This window comes from Oncorhynchus mykiss, chromosome 8, assembly GCF_057628025.1.
Source record: "Oncorhynchus mykiss isolate SJ-2025 chromosome 8, ASM5762802v1, whole genome shotgun sequence".
Lineage (NCBI taxonomy): Eukaryota > Metazoa > Chordata > Actinopteri > Salmoniformes > Salmonidae > Oncorhynchus > Oncorhynchus mykiss.
Window position 1 is genome coordinate 80840217 of NC_143029.1, and position 17284 is coordinate 80857500.

The 17284-nt window shown below is 46.7% G+C and overlaps 2 protein-coding genes across 3 annotated transcripts in view; one reads left to right on the forward strand and one right to left on the reverse strand.

Annotated features, from left to right (window-relative positions):
• Positions 1 to 1131, forward strand: part of LOC110530706 (serine/threonine-protein kinase STK11) — a 33786-nt gene extending 32655 nt beyond the window's left edge. For both annotated transcript variants that reach the window (XR_016482656.1, XM_090182741.1), the window contains one exon: positions 550 to 1131. The gene's annotated coding sequence lies outside the window, so the exon portion shown is untranslated. The remainder of the gene's footprint in view (positions 1 to 549) is intronic.
• A 6896-nt stretch (positions 1132 to 8027) lies between these two features.
• The window catches only part of LOC149982146 (uncharacterized), a 20400-nt gene continuing 11143 nt past the window's right edge, over positions 8028 to 17284 (reverse strand). The window contains exons 3-10 of the mRNA XM_090182740.1: positions 14253 to 14398; positions 13809 to 13870; positions 13392 to 13554; positions 12992 to 13175; positions 12466 to 12609; positions 12030 to 12252; positions 10749 to 10956; positions 8028 to 10548 (exon numbers count right to left, since the gene is read on the reverse strand). Of these exons, the coding sequence (XP_090038866.1) occupies positions 8145 to 10548; positions 10749 to 10956; positions 12030 to 12252; positions 12466 to 12609; positions 12992 to 13175; positions 13392 to 13554; positions 13809 to 13870; positions 14253 to 14398 (3534 nt within the window). The 3' untranslated portion in view covers positions 8028 to 8144. The remainder of the gene's footprint in view (positions 10549 to 10748; positions 10957 to 12029; positions 12253 to 12465; positions 12610 to 12991; positions 13176 to 13391; positions 13555 to 13808; positions 13871 to 14252; positions 14399 to 17284) is intronic.

Genomic DNA, 17284 nt, shown 5'->3' on the forward strand with positions numbered 1-17284 from the left:
CGGAGGCAGAGGGACACACTGTGTGCTTTGCGCCGGAGGCAGAGGGACACACTGTGTGCTTTGCGCCGGAGGCAGAGGGACACACTGTGTGCTTTGCGCCGGAGGCAGAGGGACACACTGTGTGCTTTGCGCCGGAGGCAGAGGGACACACTGTGTGCTTTGCGCCGGAGGCAGAGGGACACACTGTGTGCTTTGCGCCGGAGGCAGAGGGACACACTGTGTGCTTTGCGCCGGAGGCAGAGGGACACACTGTGTGCTTTGCGCCGGAGGCAGAGGGACACACTGTGTGCTTTGCGCCGGAGGCAGAGGGACACACTGTGTGCTTTGCGCCGGAGGCAGAGGGACACACTGTGTGCTTTGCGCCGGAGGCAGAGGGACACACTGTGTGTTTTGCCTGTGCACATGTGACAAATAAGCCTTTGATGCTCAAATAAGTCAAAGCCCTTTAAATAGACTTCAAGTCTGTACGTCATAAATCATCCTATTTGTCATGCAATAGTTGTACAATGAAATGAACTATAATAAAAGCTTGCCTCTCTCTCCTCCTAGGTTTATCTTTCCCATCCTTGGCAAGGGTGAGAGAGAACTGCTGATGTTGTTCCTCCTGAACCATTTGGCTACAAACTATTCAAGGATGTCATGCGGAGAGATGGACAGAGAGCAGCAGAGAAAGACTGTACCCTCAAGGGTCTTTGTGTGAAGTGGCTCTTTGTGTTTCCGTTCCCCCCTCTGTTCTTTTGCTCCCTCCGTCCTCCCCTCTCAGGCTGTCCCAGAGGAGGTATGGCTGGCCGTGCAAGTCCCACCTTCGTGAACTCTGACCCCATTGGTTTTAGTTCTTAGACAACCTTTTATTTGACAGAACCTAAAGATACACGTTGTAAAAGGAATTAGGTTGATAAAGAATAGCTCTTCATTTTAACTATGAGGACAGTGATACTGATATAAAAACTGCATGCTGGATTGAACTTTGAGAAAGGGAAACTGCTGAGTTAAGGACAGACAAACAGACTGAAACCTTGGCCTCCACCCCTGGTGTGTTGGGAGGGGCTTTATTGTGTTCATTAGGTTTTGTTTATTTTTTCCAATAAATCTTTTTTTATTATTATTTATATAAAACACGTCCCAACCAAATCCTGTGTGTTGTCTGGCTCCCATTTTATTTTATATTCTGAACATACACTGAGTGTACAAAACATTAAGAACACAGTCTCTTTCTTTTAGACTATCAAGGTGAAGGCTATGATCCCTTTATAAATGTCACTTGTTAAATCCACTTCAATCAGTGTAGATGAAGGGGAGGGGATGGGTTAAATCATTATTTTTAAGCCTTGAGACATGGATTGTGTATGTGTGCCATTCAGAGGGTGAATGGGCAAGACAAAATATTTCGGTGCCTTTGAATGGGGTATGGTAGTAGGTGCCAGGCACACTGGGTTGAGTGTGTCAAGAACTGCAACGGTACTGAGTTTTTCCACACTCGGCAGTTTCCCGTTTGTATCAAGAATGGCCCACCTCCCAAAGGACATCAAGCCAACTTGGCACAACTGCAGTGGTGGAAAAAGTACCCAATTGTTGTACTTGAGTAAAAGTAAAGATACTTTTAATAGAAAATGACTCGGGTGGAAGTCACCCAGTAAAATACTACTTAAAAGTCAAAGTATTTGGATTAAAATATACCTAAGTATCAAAAGTAAGAGTAAAAATAATTTCATATTCCATATATTAAGTAAACCAGATGACATGATTTTCTTGTTTTTAAATGTATGGAGAGCCAGGGGTACACCAACACTCGGACATTATTTACTAACGAAGCATGTGTGTTTAGGCAGCAGGGTGACCAGGGATGTTCTCTTGATAAGTGTGAATTGGACTATTTTCCTGTCCTGCTAAACATTTCAAATGTAATGAGTACTTGTAGGTGTCAGGGAAACTGGTGAGAAAAGTACATTATCTTTAAGGAATATAGTAAAGTAAAAGTAGTCAAATATATGAATAGTAAAGTACAGATACCCAAAACAACTACTTAAGTAAAAAATACTTTAAAGTACTATTGAAATGCTGTTTACAGCTGTGGGAAGCATTGGAGTCAGTATGGGCCAGCATCCCTGTGGAACGCTTTCCACACCTTGTAGAGTCCATGCACTGGTGAATTGAGGCTATTCTGGGGGCAAAAGGGGGTGCAATTCAATATTAGGAAGGTGTTCCTAATGTTTTGTACACAGTGTATGGTTATTCAACTGCAGGTGTTTAACGACCATGCGCTTTTGCAGTTTATTTCACACCTACACTGGCGTTGGAGTAAACACTTGCCCCAGAGGGGGATGGGGGATTGAGGGTGATTCTTGACTATGAAACTGAAATGAGGGGCTCAGAAAACGTGAAATGGGTTTCATCAGACCTCAGGAAAACGGATAATATGGCGTCAGGCATCTTGTATGATTGAAAATGCACTGGTAGCCTTTTTTCGTTTTTGTGCTGATCACGTCCCTTGAAATTCCTCACCCTATCACTCACTTCTCTCCCTCTCACCTTTTCTGTCGCCTTCCATCTTTTAATTTCTCTCACTCGCTCTCTGGTCTGACTCACCTACTCTCTCCTCTGTTGTCCTGCCCTCTCTCTTTCCTCCGCTCTCTATCCCCTCCTTCCCCTTCCTGTCTCTATGCTCTGACTCATCTGCTCCCCTCCCTCCCTATGCTCTGACTCACTCGCTCTGTGATCTATTCTCAGTGCTGGGCTGATGGAGCGGCGAGGTTGTGTAAAATGGAGACGAATGCTGCCCACGTCAGCCAGGCACTGAGAGAATCTATGCAGAGGCCAGACCAGCAAAACTGGATGAGAAACCTCACATGTACCTTTGATTAATGAAGAATTCCAGCTTTTCTGACCTTATTCTTATTAAATAAATACCATGTTAAGAAATCCTTTTTATTTCTTTACAATAATACATGGTATTTGTATTATTATTATTTTTTTAAAGGTCTGTACACTTTCAAAATCCCAGATGTTTTGTAATGCCTTGATACCTACTGTAGATTGGACCCAAAGTCTCTTTTCTTAGCCGTTGTAATTAGCCCACCCCTATTTCTCCACCATTCTGGTGATGATACTGACTGTTGTGTGATGTGGATGTCTGCATTGCATCCTCTGTTGTTCCCTAGTCATCTCTGCCATCATGGTTATTTTATTCTATTGTTCAGGAAGTGAACACATCTCCTTTCTTCTTTCTTTGCCTCTTTTGATTTATTGGGGGGGGGGGGGGGGGGGAGTAAAAATCCTAAAGGAATATATACATTGGTTGGTCCCTCGACATCTACAGTACGTATCAAGGCATTACAAAACATCTGGGATTTTGAAAGTGTACAGATCTTTTTTCTCTCCACTAAATGACCAGATACATAAACAGGGACCCTTTATTCAAGGTAAAACACAACTCGCCCCCTGGTTCCAGTAGGGGTACCAATGGATTTACACTGTTTTTGAGAATGATGAAGTGAACAATGTGATATGTACAAGTACTCAGTGTTTCAAGGTTTAACTCAGGTTTTCAGAAGGTACAACATTGCTTAAGCACAAGGGTCATTAAGGGTCGTTAAATATCCCTTCCAGTGGTATTAGGGGTCATTAAATAACCCTTCCAGTGGGGTTAGGGGTCATTAAATATCCCTTCCATTGGGGTTAGGGGTCATTAAATAGCCCTTCCAGTGGGGTTAGGGGTTATTGGGTGCTGAGAAGTCACTCAGCGTATGCAGGGTCAAACCACTGTACTGGAAGCATTTAACATTTAGCGTTTTGATCAGTTAGTCAATGATCCTAATTGCAACTCTGATTTCATAGTCCTATGGGAGCTACATCCCCCAGGTCTCCCCCTCCCAGTCCCCTGCTCTCTCTTTCTCCTCTTTCCCTGTCCTCTTTCTCTCCCCTCACCCTCTATCGCTCTCTGTCCTCTTTCTCTCCACTCACCCTCTATCGCTCTGTCTGTCCTCTTTCTCTCCCCTCACCCTCTATCGCTCTGTCTGTCCTCTTTCTCTCCCCTCACCCTCTATCGCTCTGTCTGTCCTCTTTCTCTCCCCTCACCCTCTATCGCTCTGTCTGTCCTCTTTCTCTCCCCTCACCCTCTATCGCTCTGTCTGTCCTCTTTCTCTCCCCTCACCCTCTATCGCTCTGTCTGTCCTCTTTCTCTCCCCTCACCCTCTATCGCTCTGCCTGTCCTCTTTCTCTCCCCTCACCCTCTATCGCTCTGTCTGTCCTCTTTCTCTCCCCTCACTCTCTATCGCTCTGTCTGTCCTCTTTCTCTCCCCTCACCCTCTATCGCTCTGTCTGTCCTCTTTCTCTCCCCTCACCCTCTATCGCTCTCTGTCCTCTTTCTCTCTACTCACCCTCTATCGCTCTGTCTGTCCTCTTTCTCTCCCCTCACCCTCTATCGCTCTGTCTGTCCTCTTTCTCTCCCCTCACCCTCTATCGCTCTGTCTGTCCTCTTTCTCTCTACTCACCCTCTATCGCTCTGTCTGTCCTCTTTCTCTCCCCTCACCCTCTGTCGCTCTGTCTGTCCTCTTTCTCTCCCCTCACCCTCCGTCACTCTGTTTGTCCTCTTTCTCTCCCCTCATCAGACCTTTTCACATGAGATCTTTTTCAGAGCGGATTTGATTGGCCTGTGTAAACGTAGACTTAGAGTATTGTGTCAGTCAGGCTTATGGTAAGTGCCCTTCATCCAGCAGACAGCTAGCTGCCTGCGACATGTCCCTGTTCCCTCAGCTCAGGCCTCCAGGGGGAAATGGATTCCCCTACTATAATCAATTTACAGACACAACATGAGAGGATGGAAGGTCGAAGTCATGGAATTGGAATGAGTTGTAGTTATAACTTCTGGTTGCTAGTGCTGATAGGGGTCTGGGAAATTGGAGAGGGAGGACAAAAGAGGAAGAGCATAGACAACCATTTGTTTTCTAGATATGGTAGAACTTTACACAAAATATGCCCATTTTCTAGGGGTTGTTTCATGAACTGTTTTTTTAAACTTTAATATGATGCCATTGAAGATGCAATACAGGAGAGCACATACAATGAGCAAATAGATAAATAACAATGATATATATATATATATATATATATATATATATATTAAAAAAATAGAGAATATGAATCAAATCTTACCATGTGTTACTCAAGTAATCTGGGTGCTCATTTGTTTTGAATGCATAAATGGAGCAAACTACCAGACTAGAATCCAGTCAACTCTATGGACAGACACCCATTACCCATACTCAATGATAATCAAGATGACATTACCCATACTCAATGATAATCAAGATGACATTACCCATACTCAATGATAATCAGGATGATATTACCCATACTCAATGATAATCAAGATGACATTACCCATACTCAATGATAATCAGGATGACATTACCCATACTCAATGATAATCAGGATGACATTACCCATACTCAATGATAATCAGGATGACATTAACCATACTCAATGATAATCAGGATGACATTAACCATACTCAATGATAATCAGGATGACATTACCCATACTCAATGATAATCAGGATGACATTACCCATACTCAATGATAATCAGGATGACATTACCCATACTCAATGATAATCAGGATGACATTACCCATACTCAATGATAATCAGGATGACATTACCCATACTCAATGATAATCAGGATGACATTACCCATACTCAATGATAATCAGGATGACATTACCCATACTCAATGATAATCAGGATGACATTAACCATACTCAATGATAATCAGGATGACATTACCCATACTCAATGATAATCAGGATGACATTACCCATACTCAATGATAATCAGGATGACATTACCCATACACAATGATAATCAGGATGACATTACCCATACTCAATGATACTCAGGATGAGAAGGACATTTGAAGACAAGACGTTTTGGAATGAGGAAAATGACAAACATACCATATTATCTTCCCATCAAAGTGCATTTCCTATTATGTAAAACTGTACAGTATTCATTTTCACATTGTTTACACACATATCATGCTGTAAATTACACTAGTATGGCAGAAAAAAGGATGTGAGCAGGGTAGTCAAATCAAATGTTATCGGTCACGTACACATATTTAGCAGATGTTATTGCGGGTGTAGCGAAATGCTTGTGTTCCTAGCTCCAACAGTGCAGTAGTATCTAAAAATACACACAAATCTAAAAGTAAAAGATTGGAATTAAGATTGGAAATATATAAATATTAGGTTGAGCAATGTTGGAGTGGCATTGACTAAAATACAGTAGAATAGAATACAGTATATACATATGAGATGTGTAAAGCAGTATGTAAACATTATTAAAGTGACCAGTGTTTCATTATTAAAGTGGCCAGTGATTTCAAGTCTATGTATATGGGGCAACAGCCTCTAAGGTGCAGGGTTGAGTAACTGGGTGGAAGCCGGCTAGTGATGGTCATTTAACAGTCTGATGGCCTTGAGATAGAAGCTGTTTTTCAGTCTCTTGGTCCCAGCTTGGATACACCTGTACTGACCTCGCCTTCTGGGTGACAGCGGGGTGAACAGGCCGTGGCTCGGGTGGTTGATGTCCTTGATGATCTTTTTAGCCTTCCTGTGACATCGGGTGCTGTAGGTGTCCTGGAGGACAGGTAGTTTCCCCGGTTGATGTGTTGGGCAGACCGCACCACCCTCTGGAGAGCCCTGTGGTTGTGGGCGGAGCAGTTGCCATACCAGGGATACAGCCCGACAGGATGTCCTCAATTGTGCATCTGTAAAAGTTTGTGAGGATTTTAGGGGCCAAGCCAAATTTCTTCAGCCTCCTGAGGTTGAAGAGGTGGCTGTTGCGCCTTCTTCACAACACTGTCTGTGTGGGTGGACCATTCCAGATTGTCAGTGATGTGTATACCGAGGAACTTGAAGTTTTCCACCTTCGCCACTGCCGTCCCGTTAATATGGATAGGGGCGTGTTTAAATGCTAGCAACAATCTAGCTAGGAATTGGATATCTAATCTCCTAGCAAGGATAGCTATCTAATCTCCTAGCAAGGATAGCTATCTAATCTCTCGTAGAACCGTATAATCTGTCACGAAGTGGTGGGCTGCATGGGACAAAGTTCTGGTCTTTGGGTTTTCATCACTGGTTATTTGGAGCATTAGGATTGGGGCGAAGGCAGTACTTAAAGGACAATTCCACCCAAAAATGATATTTTGGTATTTGTTTCATTCCATTGTTGATATAGTCCAAACATATTTTGCATGTCAGTAATCAAGTTTTCAAGATGTAACTTTTTTAAGATATAACTTTCAAAATGCATCATACCGGCTGTATTTCTATATTTTGAAAGTTATATATCTTGAAAACTTGATTACTGACATAGATATCCCGTCGTGACAACTACTGTTGCTCGAATATGTTGACCAATTTACGCAAGGTTTTAGTTCTGGGTTAACCGAGATTAATATCTATCTAAAGCAAGAATATACCGGTAACTATGGAAATCTAAGGTCGCAGATTTCTATCTTTCATAGTCTACCAGAAAAGATGCCACAGCACCTAGTTTCATGGTAACATAAGGCTGTAGGGAATCACACTGGAGGAGAATAGAGTGCAGCCAATAGTCATATTGTCATATCATATGAATTGGGTAAAGTATCAGTCAAGAAACCTGTATCAGAGCCTAGTCTAAACATCTAAACGATATCCTTGGGACGTGTCAACTCTGACATCACCCAATTGAAGTTGAAATGTAAAACGGTTAAGGTTAGTTAAGGGTTAGGGTTTTGGTTAGGGTAGAGGTTAAGGTTAGGTTTAGGATTGGGACACCCCAAGGACCCCAGATAGCACGAACTATCAATCAATCAAATGTATTTATAAAGCCCTTTTTCTATCAGCCAATGTCACAAAGTGCTGTACAGAAACCCAGCCTAAAACCCCAAACAGCAAGCAATGCATATGCCTATACCTGTACAGGAAGAGATGTAAGTCATGAGGAAGTGTTCAAAGCCAGAGAAAAGGGTGGGTCACTTACATGTGGGGAGGTCTTTTGTTTATTTAATGCTATATAGTAGAAATAGAACAAAATCATCCATTGAATGAACTGAAGTGAGATGACATGGTCTTAACTGGAGGCGTGAAAAGTCAGCCGGCTACACAGGGCTGGAGGGCTCAGGGGAAGAGGAGAGGGAGATGGCTCCAACCACATACTCTGGTCCTCCCTGACCCTGCCCTGTCCTCCACAGCCCAGTGTAGAGCCTGTCCTCCAGGGTCACAGAAAGCTTATCAGACAGGCAAGGGGATGGAGCCTGAGCCTGGGGCTGAGGATGGGGATTTAAGCCTGGGGATTCAGGGTCTTCAATGTGGAGAATAGGGGGATCGATGTGGGGGTCTTTCAGGGACTTAGGGAGAGCCACAGGAGGGTTCTGTGTGGGGACAGAGGAGTAACTCTCTGATAGAGTCAAAGCTTGGCTACTGTTGTTGTTGTAATTGTCTACCCTCGGGTCCATCCCACTGGCCTCAGCCCTCCGTGTGTCAGATGGCAGACCAGTTGTGTCCTGATTGGCTACAGTCTCATTCCCTGTGCCCTGATTGGTTGACTCCTTAACGTCTGTGTTCTCATGCACCGCACCCTCACAGGCCGCACCCTCATTGGTTGCTCCCTCGCTAGCCGCCCCCTCACTGGTCTCCTCGTCGGCTGCGCTGGCGATACGAGACAGCGTGCTGTGATAGCGTGTGTCTAGAGGGTATCCCGCACTGTCGCCTCTCCGTAAGGGTCTGAAACTCTGCCTCTCCAGAGAGGGCGAGTAGCGCCCCCCAGCACCAGACCCCGGGTCGCTGTACTGCTTGTGGCGCTGCCACTGCTTGCGAAGGTGGATGCGCGAGCGGTGCCGGGAGCGCAGTGGCGACTCCTGCTGGTCGAAGCGGGGATCGTGACGCAGGAACTCGTTGAACAGTGCGTCCGTCTTCTCGTCTATGCTGTAGTCACGCCGACGGAGGCGTACGGGCCGTGGCGAGGGAATGGGTTGGGGTTGGGGCGGTTGTTGCAGTTGTAGAGATTTTAGTGGTGATACTGATTGGGACGGTTCTTTGAGAATAAGCGTCTTTCCTCCATTAGTAGACCTTGGGGACCTCTTCAAAGGTTTCTCTTCCACCTCCGTACTCTTTCCCATCTCATCCTCCAACTCCTCCTGGAACACCTTGGCCTCGAAGCTCTCACACACGGTGCCCTTCCTCCCAGAGCTGGTGAAGAACAGCCTTCTCTCCGACGCCGTCTTCCCTCGAGGGCCTACAGGGGCCCCGAACAGCCTCAGCTCCTCAGGGGCCCTTATCGGAGCCTCAATGGACGTGTACCCACTGTCCATCTGCAGGAGCTTCCGGCTGCACACCTCCCCTTCACCTCCTCCTCCTACCCCGGTTCCCCCTTCTCCTCCTCCTCCCTCACTATCTCTCCTTTGGACCCCCCTGTGACCAATCTTTCTTCCAGTGTCCCTGTATTCCCCCTCTGTCTCCCTCTGTCCTCTGTCTCCCCCCTCCCTTCCCGTGTCCCCATACTCCCATTCTTCCTCCAGTTCGTCGCCAAGGTCCTGGGAGAGGCAGGCAGCAAAGCCGGACCGAGCTGCAGCGCCTCCTAGTGAACACACGCTGTCGGCGTCGCTGCGTATGGACTCCCTGTCCGTGCTGCTCTGGTCCGAAGAGGCATACTGCTCCAGAGAAGCTCGCAGGCTCCAGATGTCTCTGTACAGGGAAGGCTGGGTCTCAGAGCTCTCCTGTCGACTGATACACACCCCAGACCCAGACCTTGATCGAGGCCCTGGATCTTCCCATAACCCTGGCCCTGCTCCAGCACTTAGCACCCCTTCTAACCCTGATCCAGAATCTGCCTTTATCCTCACCCCTGATGCCCCTAGCCCTGCCTCAATTTCTAATTCTGCCCCTGTTATTGCCCCCACCTCTAACGTTGACTCAAACCTGTCTTCTGTCTCGACCTCTCTTTCTGTTCCCAGAACAGCCCCTACCCCTGTCTTGGCTCTTAACCCCATCCCTGCTTCTGTATTTGTAGTGGCCCCCAACCCATCCACAGTCCTTGCCCTTATCCTTGCCTCAGCTCCTAGCTCTGCCTGGAAACTTTCTCCTCCCTCTTGGGCTTCGTCTGCACACAGACCTTCCATTATCTCTGATCCCATACCCACCCTTTGTTCTGTCCCTAAAATATCTGTCTCTTCCTCTTCATCTTCGTCTGACTCTTCTCCTGGCCCAACCCATTCATTCACCTCCTCTCTTGCTTCTTTTCTTGTCCCTGTCCCAGCTTCTCTCCATAACCCTGTCCCTGTCCCTGTCCCTGTCCCCGTCCCCGTCCCCGTCCCCGTTCCCGTCCCCGTCCCCGTCCCTGTCCCCGTCCCCGTCCCTGTCCCTGTCCCTGTCCCTGTTCCCGTCGCTTCCTCCCCAGGCTCTTGCCCTCTCTCTTGGGTCTCAGGGGGCTCTGGTGGTGGGTGAGTTGCGTTTCTCTCTGTCCTGCTGCTGCTGGCAGCCTCTACCACCGCCTCCACCTCTAACCTGCAGAGAGACAGAGAGACATCAGGTAGATTCACCATCAAACAACACCCACGTGTTTAATTTCTCACCCACCTCTCTTATCTGTCTTAACACACTGCACTTAGTTACGGAATGTATCATTTATTCAGATTCAATGGGTACCCCTATGACCGATATGAGTATAATACTGTGTGTTAGAAGTAAGAGTCTGTGAATGGTACCTGCTGAGACAGGGTGAGGGTGGGCAGGTGGGGGGCGATAGCGACCCTGCAGAGAGATGCTGGAGGCCGCTGCTCTGGCTGTGTGCGGAGGGGAGGGGCTGGATGATGTCACGGCGGAGAGGGGGAGAAGGGGGTGAGTCCTCTTCAGTTGGGTCTGTGTTATCACTGGCTGCTCTCTGTCTCTGGAACGGACGTCTCTTAGGAGAGCCTGGGGGAAACACACACACACACACACACAGTGTTCTCCTCTCCTCTGTCTTCATATCGATTCCAATGCAGTTTAGGACTCGATTCAATCAGTAGTGCAGAAAATCTGCGTTATGGTGCCACTGACATTGTTTCCGCATTCACGGAGACGGCATTCACGGTAAACGCTGCATACACTGCATTCGGAAAGTATTCAGACCCCTTGACTTTTTCCACATTTTGTTACGTTACAGCCTTATTCTAAAATCGATTAAATAAAAAAAAAAATTCTCATCAATCTACACACAATACCCCATAGTGACAAAGCAAAAACAGGTTTTAAGAAATACTTTATTTACATAAGTATTCAAACCCTTTGCTATGACACTCAAAATTGAGCTCATGTGCATCCTGTTTCCATTGATCATCCTTGAGATGTTTCTACAACTTGACTGAAGACAGAGTCCACCTGTGGTAAATTCAATTGATTGGACATGATTTGGAAAGGCACACACCTGTCAATATAAGGTCCCACAGTTGACAGTGCATGTCTGAGCAAAAACCAAGCCATGAGGTCGAAGGAATTGACCGTAGAGCTCTGAGACAGGATTGTGTCGAGGCACGAATCTGAGGAAGGGTACAAAAACATTTCTGCAGCATTGAAGGTCCCCAAGAACACAGTGGCCTCCATCATTCTTAAATGGAAGAAGTTTGGAACCACCAAGACTTATCCTAGAGCTGCCCGCCCGGCCAAACTGAGCAGTCGGGGGAGAAGAGCCTTTGGTCAGGGAGGTGACCAAGAACCTGATGGTCACTCTGACAGAGCTCCAGAGTTCCTCTGTGGAGATGGGAGAACCTTCCAGAAGGCAACCATCTCTGCACTCAGCACTCCACCAATCAGGCCTTTATGGTAAACAAGTTAATACATTTTAGAATAAGGCTGTAACGTTACAAAATGTGGAAAAAGGCAAGGGGTCTGAATACTTTTCAAATGCACCGTATGTTGGCTCAATTGGAAATTACCTTTAAGTTGCGAAAAAGTTTAACTTAATAAAATCAGACGTATGCCTCTAGCCTAGCAACATGACCTCTCACCTTTGGTGTCTAGACTGGCGGCGCGATGGCTGCTGTCAAACTTCCACTTCCTGAAGTAAGGCCCGGCCCCCTCCAAGCTGGCATGCCGTCTCAGTTTGCAGAAGAAGTGCAGAACGGAACCCCGGTGGACAGGGGCCGGAGACGTTCCCCTCACTCCTCTCGTCCCTGTAATCTCCCCCTCTCCTTCTGTCCTAACCCATGGTCCGTCCCCTACGGCCTCCGCCTGTCAAAGCAGATAGAGTATAAGTAGAGATCGGTAGATAACGTAGATATAGAGATAATGTACATATAGAGAGGGTCAAGGAAAGGGTTTTAAGGACAGCCAAGTGGGGGCTTGAACCCCTGTCACCAAGGGGCATGCAGGGTTCCGAAATAGAGAGTGATACCTCATCAGAGTCTGTAGTGGTGTGTGCATAAAGTAATGTATAATACTCACGGTTCTGGAGCGGGGGGTTGGGGGGCACAGGATTGGTGGACTGTCGCTGAGTCTGGAGTCCAGTAGGATGTAGTGGTGGATGTCGCCAGGGAGGGCACTACCAGAGCTCTGGCCCAACCAGGCGGGCCCAGCCCTCTCAGAAGACTACACAACACACGAGGTTCAGTTAGGATGATCAGGGAAAAGCAATCGCAAGGTTGTATAGTAGGTTGAGTACAGAGGATCCTGGTGGGAGGAGCTATAGGAGACGGGCTCATTGTCATGGTTGGAATGGAATCAATGGAACCGTATCAAACACATCAAACATATTGACTTTGTTCTATCGATTCCCTTCTAGCCATTACAATAAGTCTTCCTATAGATCCTCCAACCATCCTACCAACCACCTCTGGTTGAGTAATTGAGTCAGCTAGATTGTTATCTACCTTCCCTGACACCTGAAGTTCTAATGCCCTTAACCAATAAATGCTATGTTTTTTTTACCATGGAAAAGTAATCATGCTAAATGTAAAATGTGGATGTTTACCTGGTAGAGGGGGTACAGTGGGGGTTTGGGAGTGCGCGGTTCGTTGACGTTGAGGCTGCTGCTCTCTGTAGATTCACACTCCATGATGGTGAGTATCTTCAGGGTAGAGGGAGGGGGGGCCAGGGGGAGGTGGGTCAGACGGGCCTTCTTCAGATGATGGAAGTCCCCTTCTGTGAGGGTGTATCTGAGTAGGAGGAGAGGAAGGAAATGGTATCTAAATTGAATTCAGTCCCAAGTTTCCATTGAGATAAAGAGATTGTTTTCCAAGGAAGCCCTTCCTTCAAAAGACTTAACATTGTATGGAGACGACTCTCCACTTCCACCACCAATCTGTACTTGTGTTGCAACATCAACCTGAGTGATACACAGCAGCCATTTTGTAAATAACATTGTCCTGTACCTGCGTCCTTTGTCCTGAGTCTTGCTCTCCTTTTCGTAAAGAGCTGACTCATTGAAGGAGACACGGCGGCCAGTAGAGCAGGTGGACATGAACCTGTCTGTCTCTTCATCATGGCAGCTAGACGGTGAGAGAGCATCTGATTCATCTAGCCTTATAGTGATGTCTGGAGAGAGGGGAGGAGAGGAGAGGAGAGGAGAGGGTAGGCAACGTGAGAGGAGAGGAGGGGAGGAGAGGTGATGTGAGAGGGGGAGGAGAGGTGATGTGAGAGGGAGCGGAGAGGAGATGTAAGAAGAGGAGAGGAAAGGAGAGGAGACGAGACAAGAGGAGAGAAAAAATGTAAGGAGAAGGTGTCAGTTTCTATGGTTTTAATAAAAACATTCTGTGTCTAAACGGAAGTAGAATGTACATCCTCCTTACCTTGTGTGGGCTGTGAATCCTCCACATAGGTGGTATTAGTCTTCTCTGGATCATCACTGGCCCTGCATACAGAGGACAGAAAAAGAGGGAGAAAAGAGGGAGAAAAGAGGGAGAAAGGAGGGAAAAAAGAGGGAGAAAGGAGGGAGAAAAGAGGGAGAAAAGAGGGAGAAAGGGAGTGTTATTGGTACTGTCTCTTTGCCCTTTGTGGTCAAAAATAGAACTGTCTCCAGGCATCAAAGATTTAATGCTCATTTTGATTTCACTCTGAGCAGTAATCCATTTCTATCCTAATCACTTCAACACTGTGTCTCCTAATCTCTCTGTGCCGACGTGCCACAGTTTTGTTAATACATAATACACTTAGGGTTAGTCAGAGTTAGAGCCAGGGACATGACCTATAATGCTGTAAGTTGGGTTACTGTAGAGGTGAGAAGTGTGTGGTACCTGGAGTAACGGCGGCTGCCCACAGAGCAGCGGTGACAGAACAGCAACAGCACGGAGAGAAGGATCAGTGAACCTCCAGCGAACACACACAGCAGGACCAGCAGGATCACATAGTTCTCAACCCGTCCTACCGACACTGGCACCTCCTGTATAGAGGGAAGGACCATAAGGGTCAGAGGCCTAGTACCTTACCCTAGACACAACCACTTTCAACCAATGGCAGTCTGTAAAAGTTTCCCAAATAGATCTTTGGTTAAGGGAACTTCTATCTGGAGAAACGGGGTGTGACTCTTCAGGTTTAATTTAGCCTAGCAGCTTACCCTCGTGGCTAACACTTTCAGTGTACACAGATCTGAAATGACTGGATAGGTGACAGAAATATGATAGAAAATCTATTGTATTTCATACTTTGCATCCCATTAAAGGGTTTTGCCTTGCATTATGGTTGTGCATCATAATGTATTGTACTGTCAATCAATGATTGAATAGATAGCCTGCAGTACAGTATTCTTTTGAAATGCATTACGTTTTCACACCATGTTTGTGTGACTGCGTGTGTGATTCTACTGTGCCGAGCCAACATCTCAGCTACATGACTAGTGCGGCTGGAAAAATGTCATTTTCCTTGTGAAGTCAGAAGAAATATTTTTGTCCCATTACTGTGTCAGCTCAGCAGTGTAATATTTAATAAGGATTTATTAATACAGAAATATGTAAGCCACACATACACACATACAGTAATGTTGCACAACTGCTCTTCTCTGTACTTTGTGATTAACGTGCTCTGTCTTCCCTAAGTGATCCTCAGGATTAGAATCGAAACGTCAATGAGACCTTTAATTCAATTTCCCTGCTCATCTGACTGAGGGGAAAATGAGGACTCTGCATGCTAAAAATGGAAATGGGTGGAGAAAAGGAGGGAAGATGTAAAGGAGAGGGGGAGAGGAGGAGAGAGGGAGAGAGGGGGAGAGGAGGAGAGACGGGGAGAGGGGAGATGGAGAGAGAGAAGAGGAGAGAAGAGGGGGAGAGAGGGGAGAGACGGAGGAGAGAGGGAGAGAGGGGGAGAGGAGGAGAGGGAGAGAGGGGGAGAGGAGGAGAGAGGGAGAGTAGGAGAGAGGGAGAGAGGGGGAGAGGAGGAGAGGGGGGAGAGACGGAGAGAGGAGGAGATGGAGAGAGGAGGAAAGGAGGAGAGAGGGAGAGAGGGGGAGAGGAGGAGAGACGGGGAGAGGGGGAGATGGAGAGAGAGAAGAGGAGAGAGGAGGGGGAGAGAGGGGAGAGACGGAGGAGAGAGGGAGAGAGGGGAGAGACGGGGGAGAGGAGGAGATTGAGAGAGGAGGAAAGGAGGAGAGAGGGAGAGAGGGGAGAGACGGGGGAGAGGGGGAGAGGGGGAGATGGAGAGAGAGAGAAGAGGAGAGAGGAGGGGCGACAGGGCGGCATCATCAGGAGGAGACAGTCAGACCGTGGTAAGCGGTGAGAACCAGACTTTTCTGCTGATGTTGTATTATGGACTGATTCTGATAATGGAGGGCCATTAAAAGCCAATGACAAAGCAGTTCTATATTGAATTTCATTTAACACACCCCTCTACTCTAATTACACTATGATTAAGACAGAGAGGACAGTAAGGGATTGGCTGTGATATCAAATGTGCTATGAGTCATGCTAAGATTGGTGATTGAGTGAAAGACCGAACACTCCATACTATGGATGGGGAAGCCCTCTAGATCACAAGAGTACAGTGATTCATAACCTTGACTGAGGGAACAACAAGGTCAACCTAGAAATTCCACACAGTATTACTGTTCCACACAGTATTACTGTATACTGAGTTAATAACTAATGCACCCCTGAGAGAGAGAAGGGGGGGATAGAATGAGAGAGAGAGAGAAGGGGGGGATGGAATGAGAGAGAGAGCGAGATGGAGAGAGTGATACAGAAGATTGAGAGACAGACAAAGAAAGAATGTAGAGATAGGGGAATGATCTGAGTCTGCAACTCTACATTTTCCACAGAGGAGAATGGAACCCTCAGAATTAGCTTCTGGGGAAAGTTCCAGAACACCACCCATCAATCAAACATTGTCAACCTGTTAACTCCAATCACACACACAATCCAGCAACTGAGAGAATATTCTACGAGGAATGACTGGGAGGGAGAGGTGGCCATGGTTTCCAATTGAATGCCCTTCTGAGAATGAAAACAGCTGGCGTCAGGTTAGCTGCTAGCATAACCAGGCCTCGGATCAAAGCATCGCTAGATTCGCTAATGAAACGAAAATAATTGTGTGCCTATTGTTTGACCTTAGAAAGCGTGAACACATTTAAATAAGTGATCATCAGCATATTCATTTTTACTCTGCCTTCATCCTCTTTCTGTTACTGGACTACAGAAGTGTATTAGTGAATAACATATCACACAGGGTTCATCCATTAGTATATAGGTTCAGCAGGAGGGGGACTCATGTAAAGACTGTGTGTAAGTCTAGACAGTGAGGTGGGGATGGAGTACAGTGTGTTATGGCGTAGTAACAGGGAAAGGGGGGTACCTAGTCAGTTGCACAACTGAAATGTCTCTTCTGCATTTGACCCAACCCCTCTGAATCAGATAGGTGCTTGGGGCTACCTTAATTCGGATTCATTGGCGCTCGGGATCTGTTGTTGGGAGTTAACTGCCTTGTTCAGGGGCAGAATGTGCTCGGCTCCTTCAGGGAAAGCCTCACAGGCAGCACAATTACCTGATGGGTCTCAGTTATCATTACAGGAAACATCACACACACACACACACACACACACACAACTTCTCCACTGCCAGAGTGACTGTAGTGTAATAATGCAATCTGCTGTTTTTACAAACTCAGCTCAACAGTAAGAACAACACAATCAATCAGTGGGAGCAGCTAAATCCCTGGCCGCCTACCTGCAGACCATATCACTAACCCACTGAAACCCTGGCAGGCTACCTGCAGACCATATCACTAACCCACTGAAACCCTGGCCGGCTACCTGCAGACCATATCATTAACCCACTGAAAC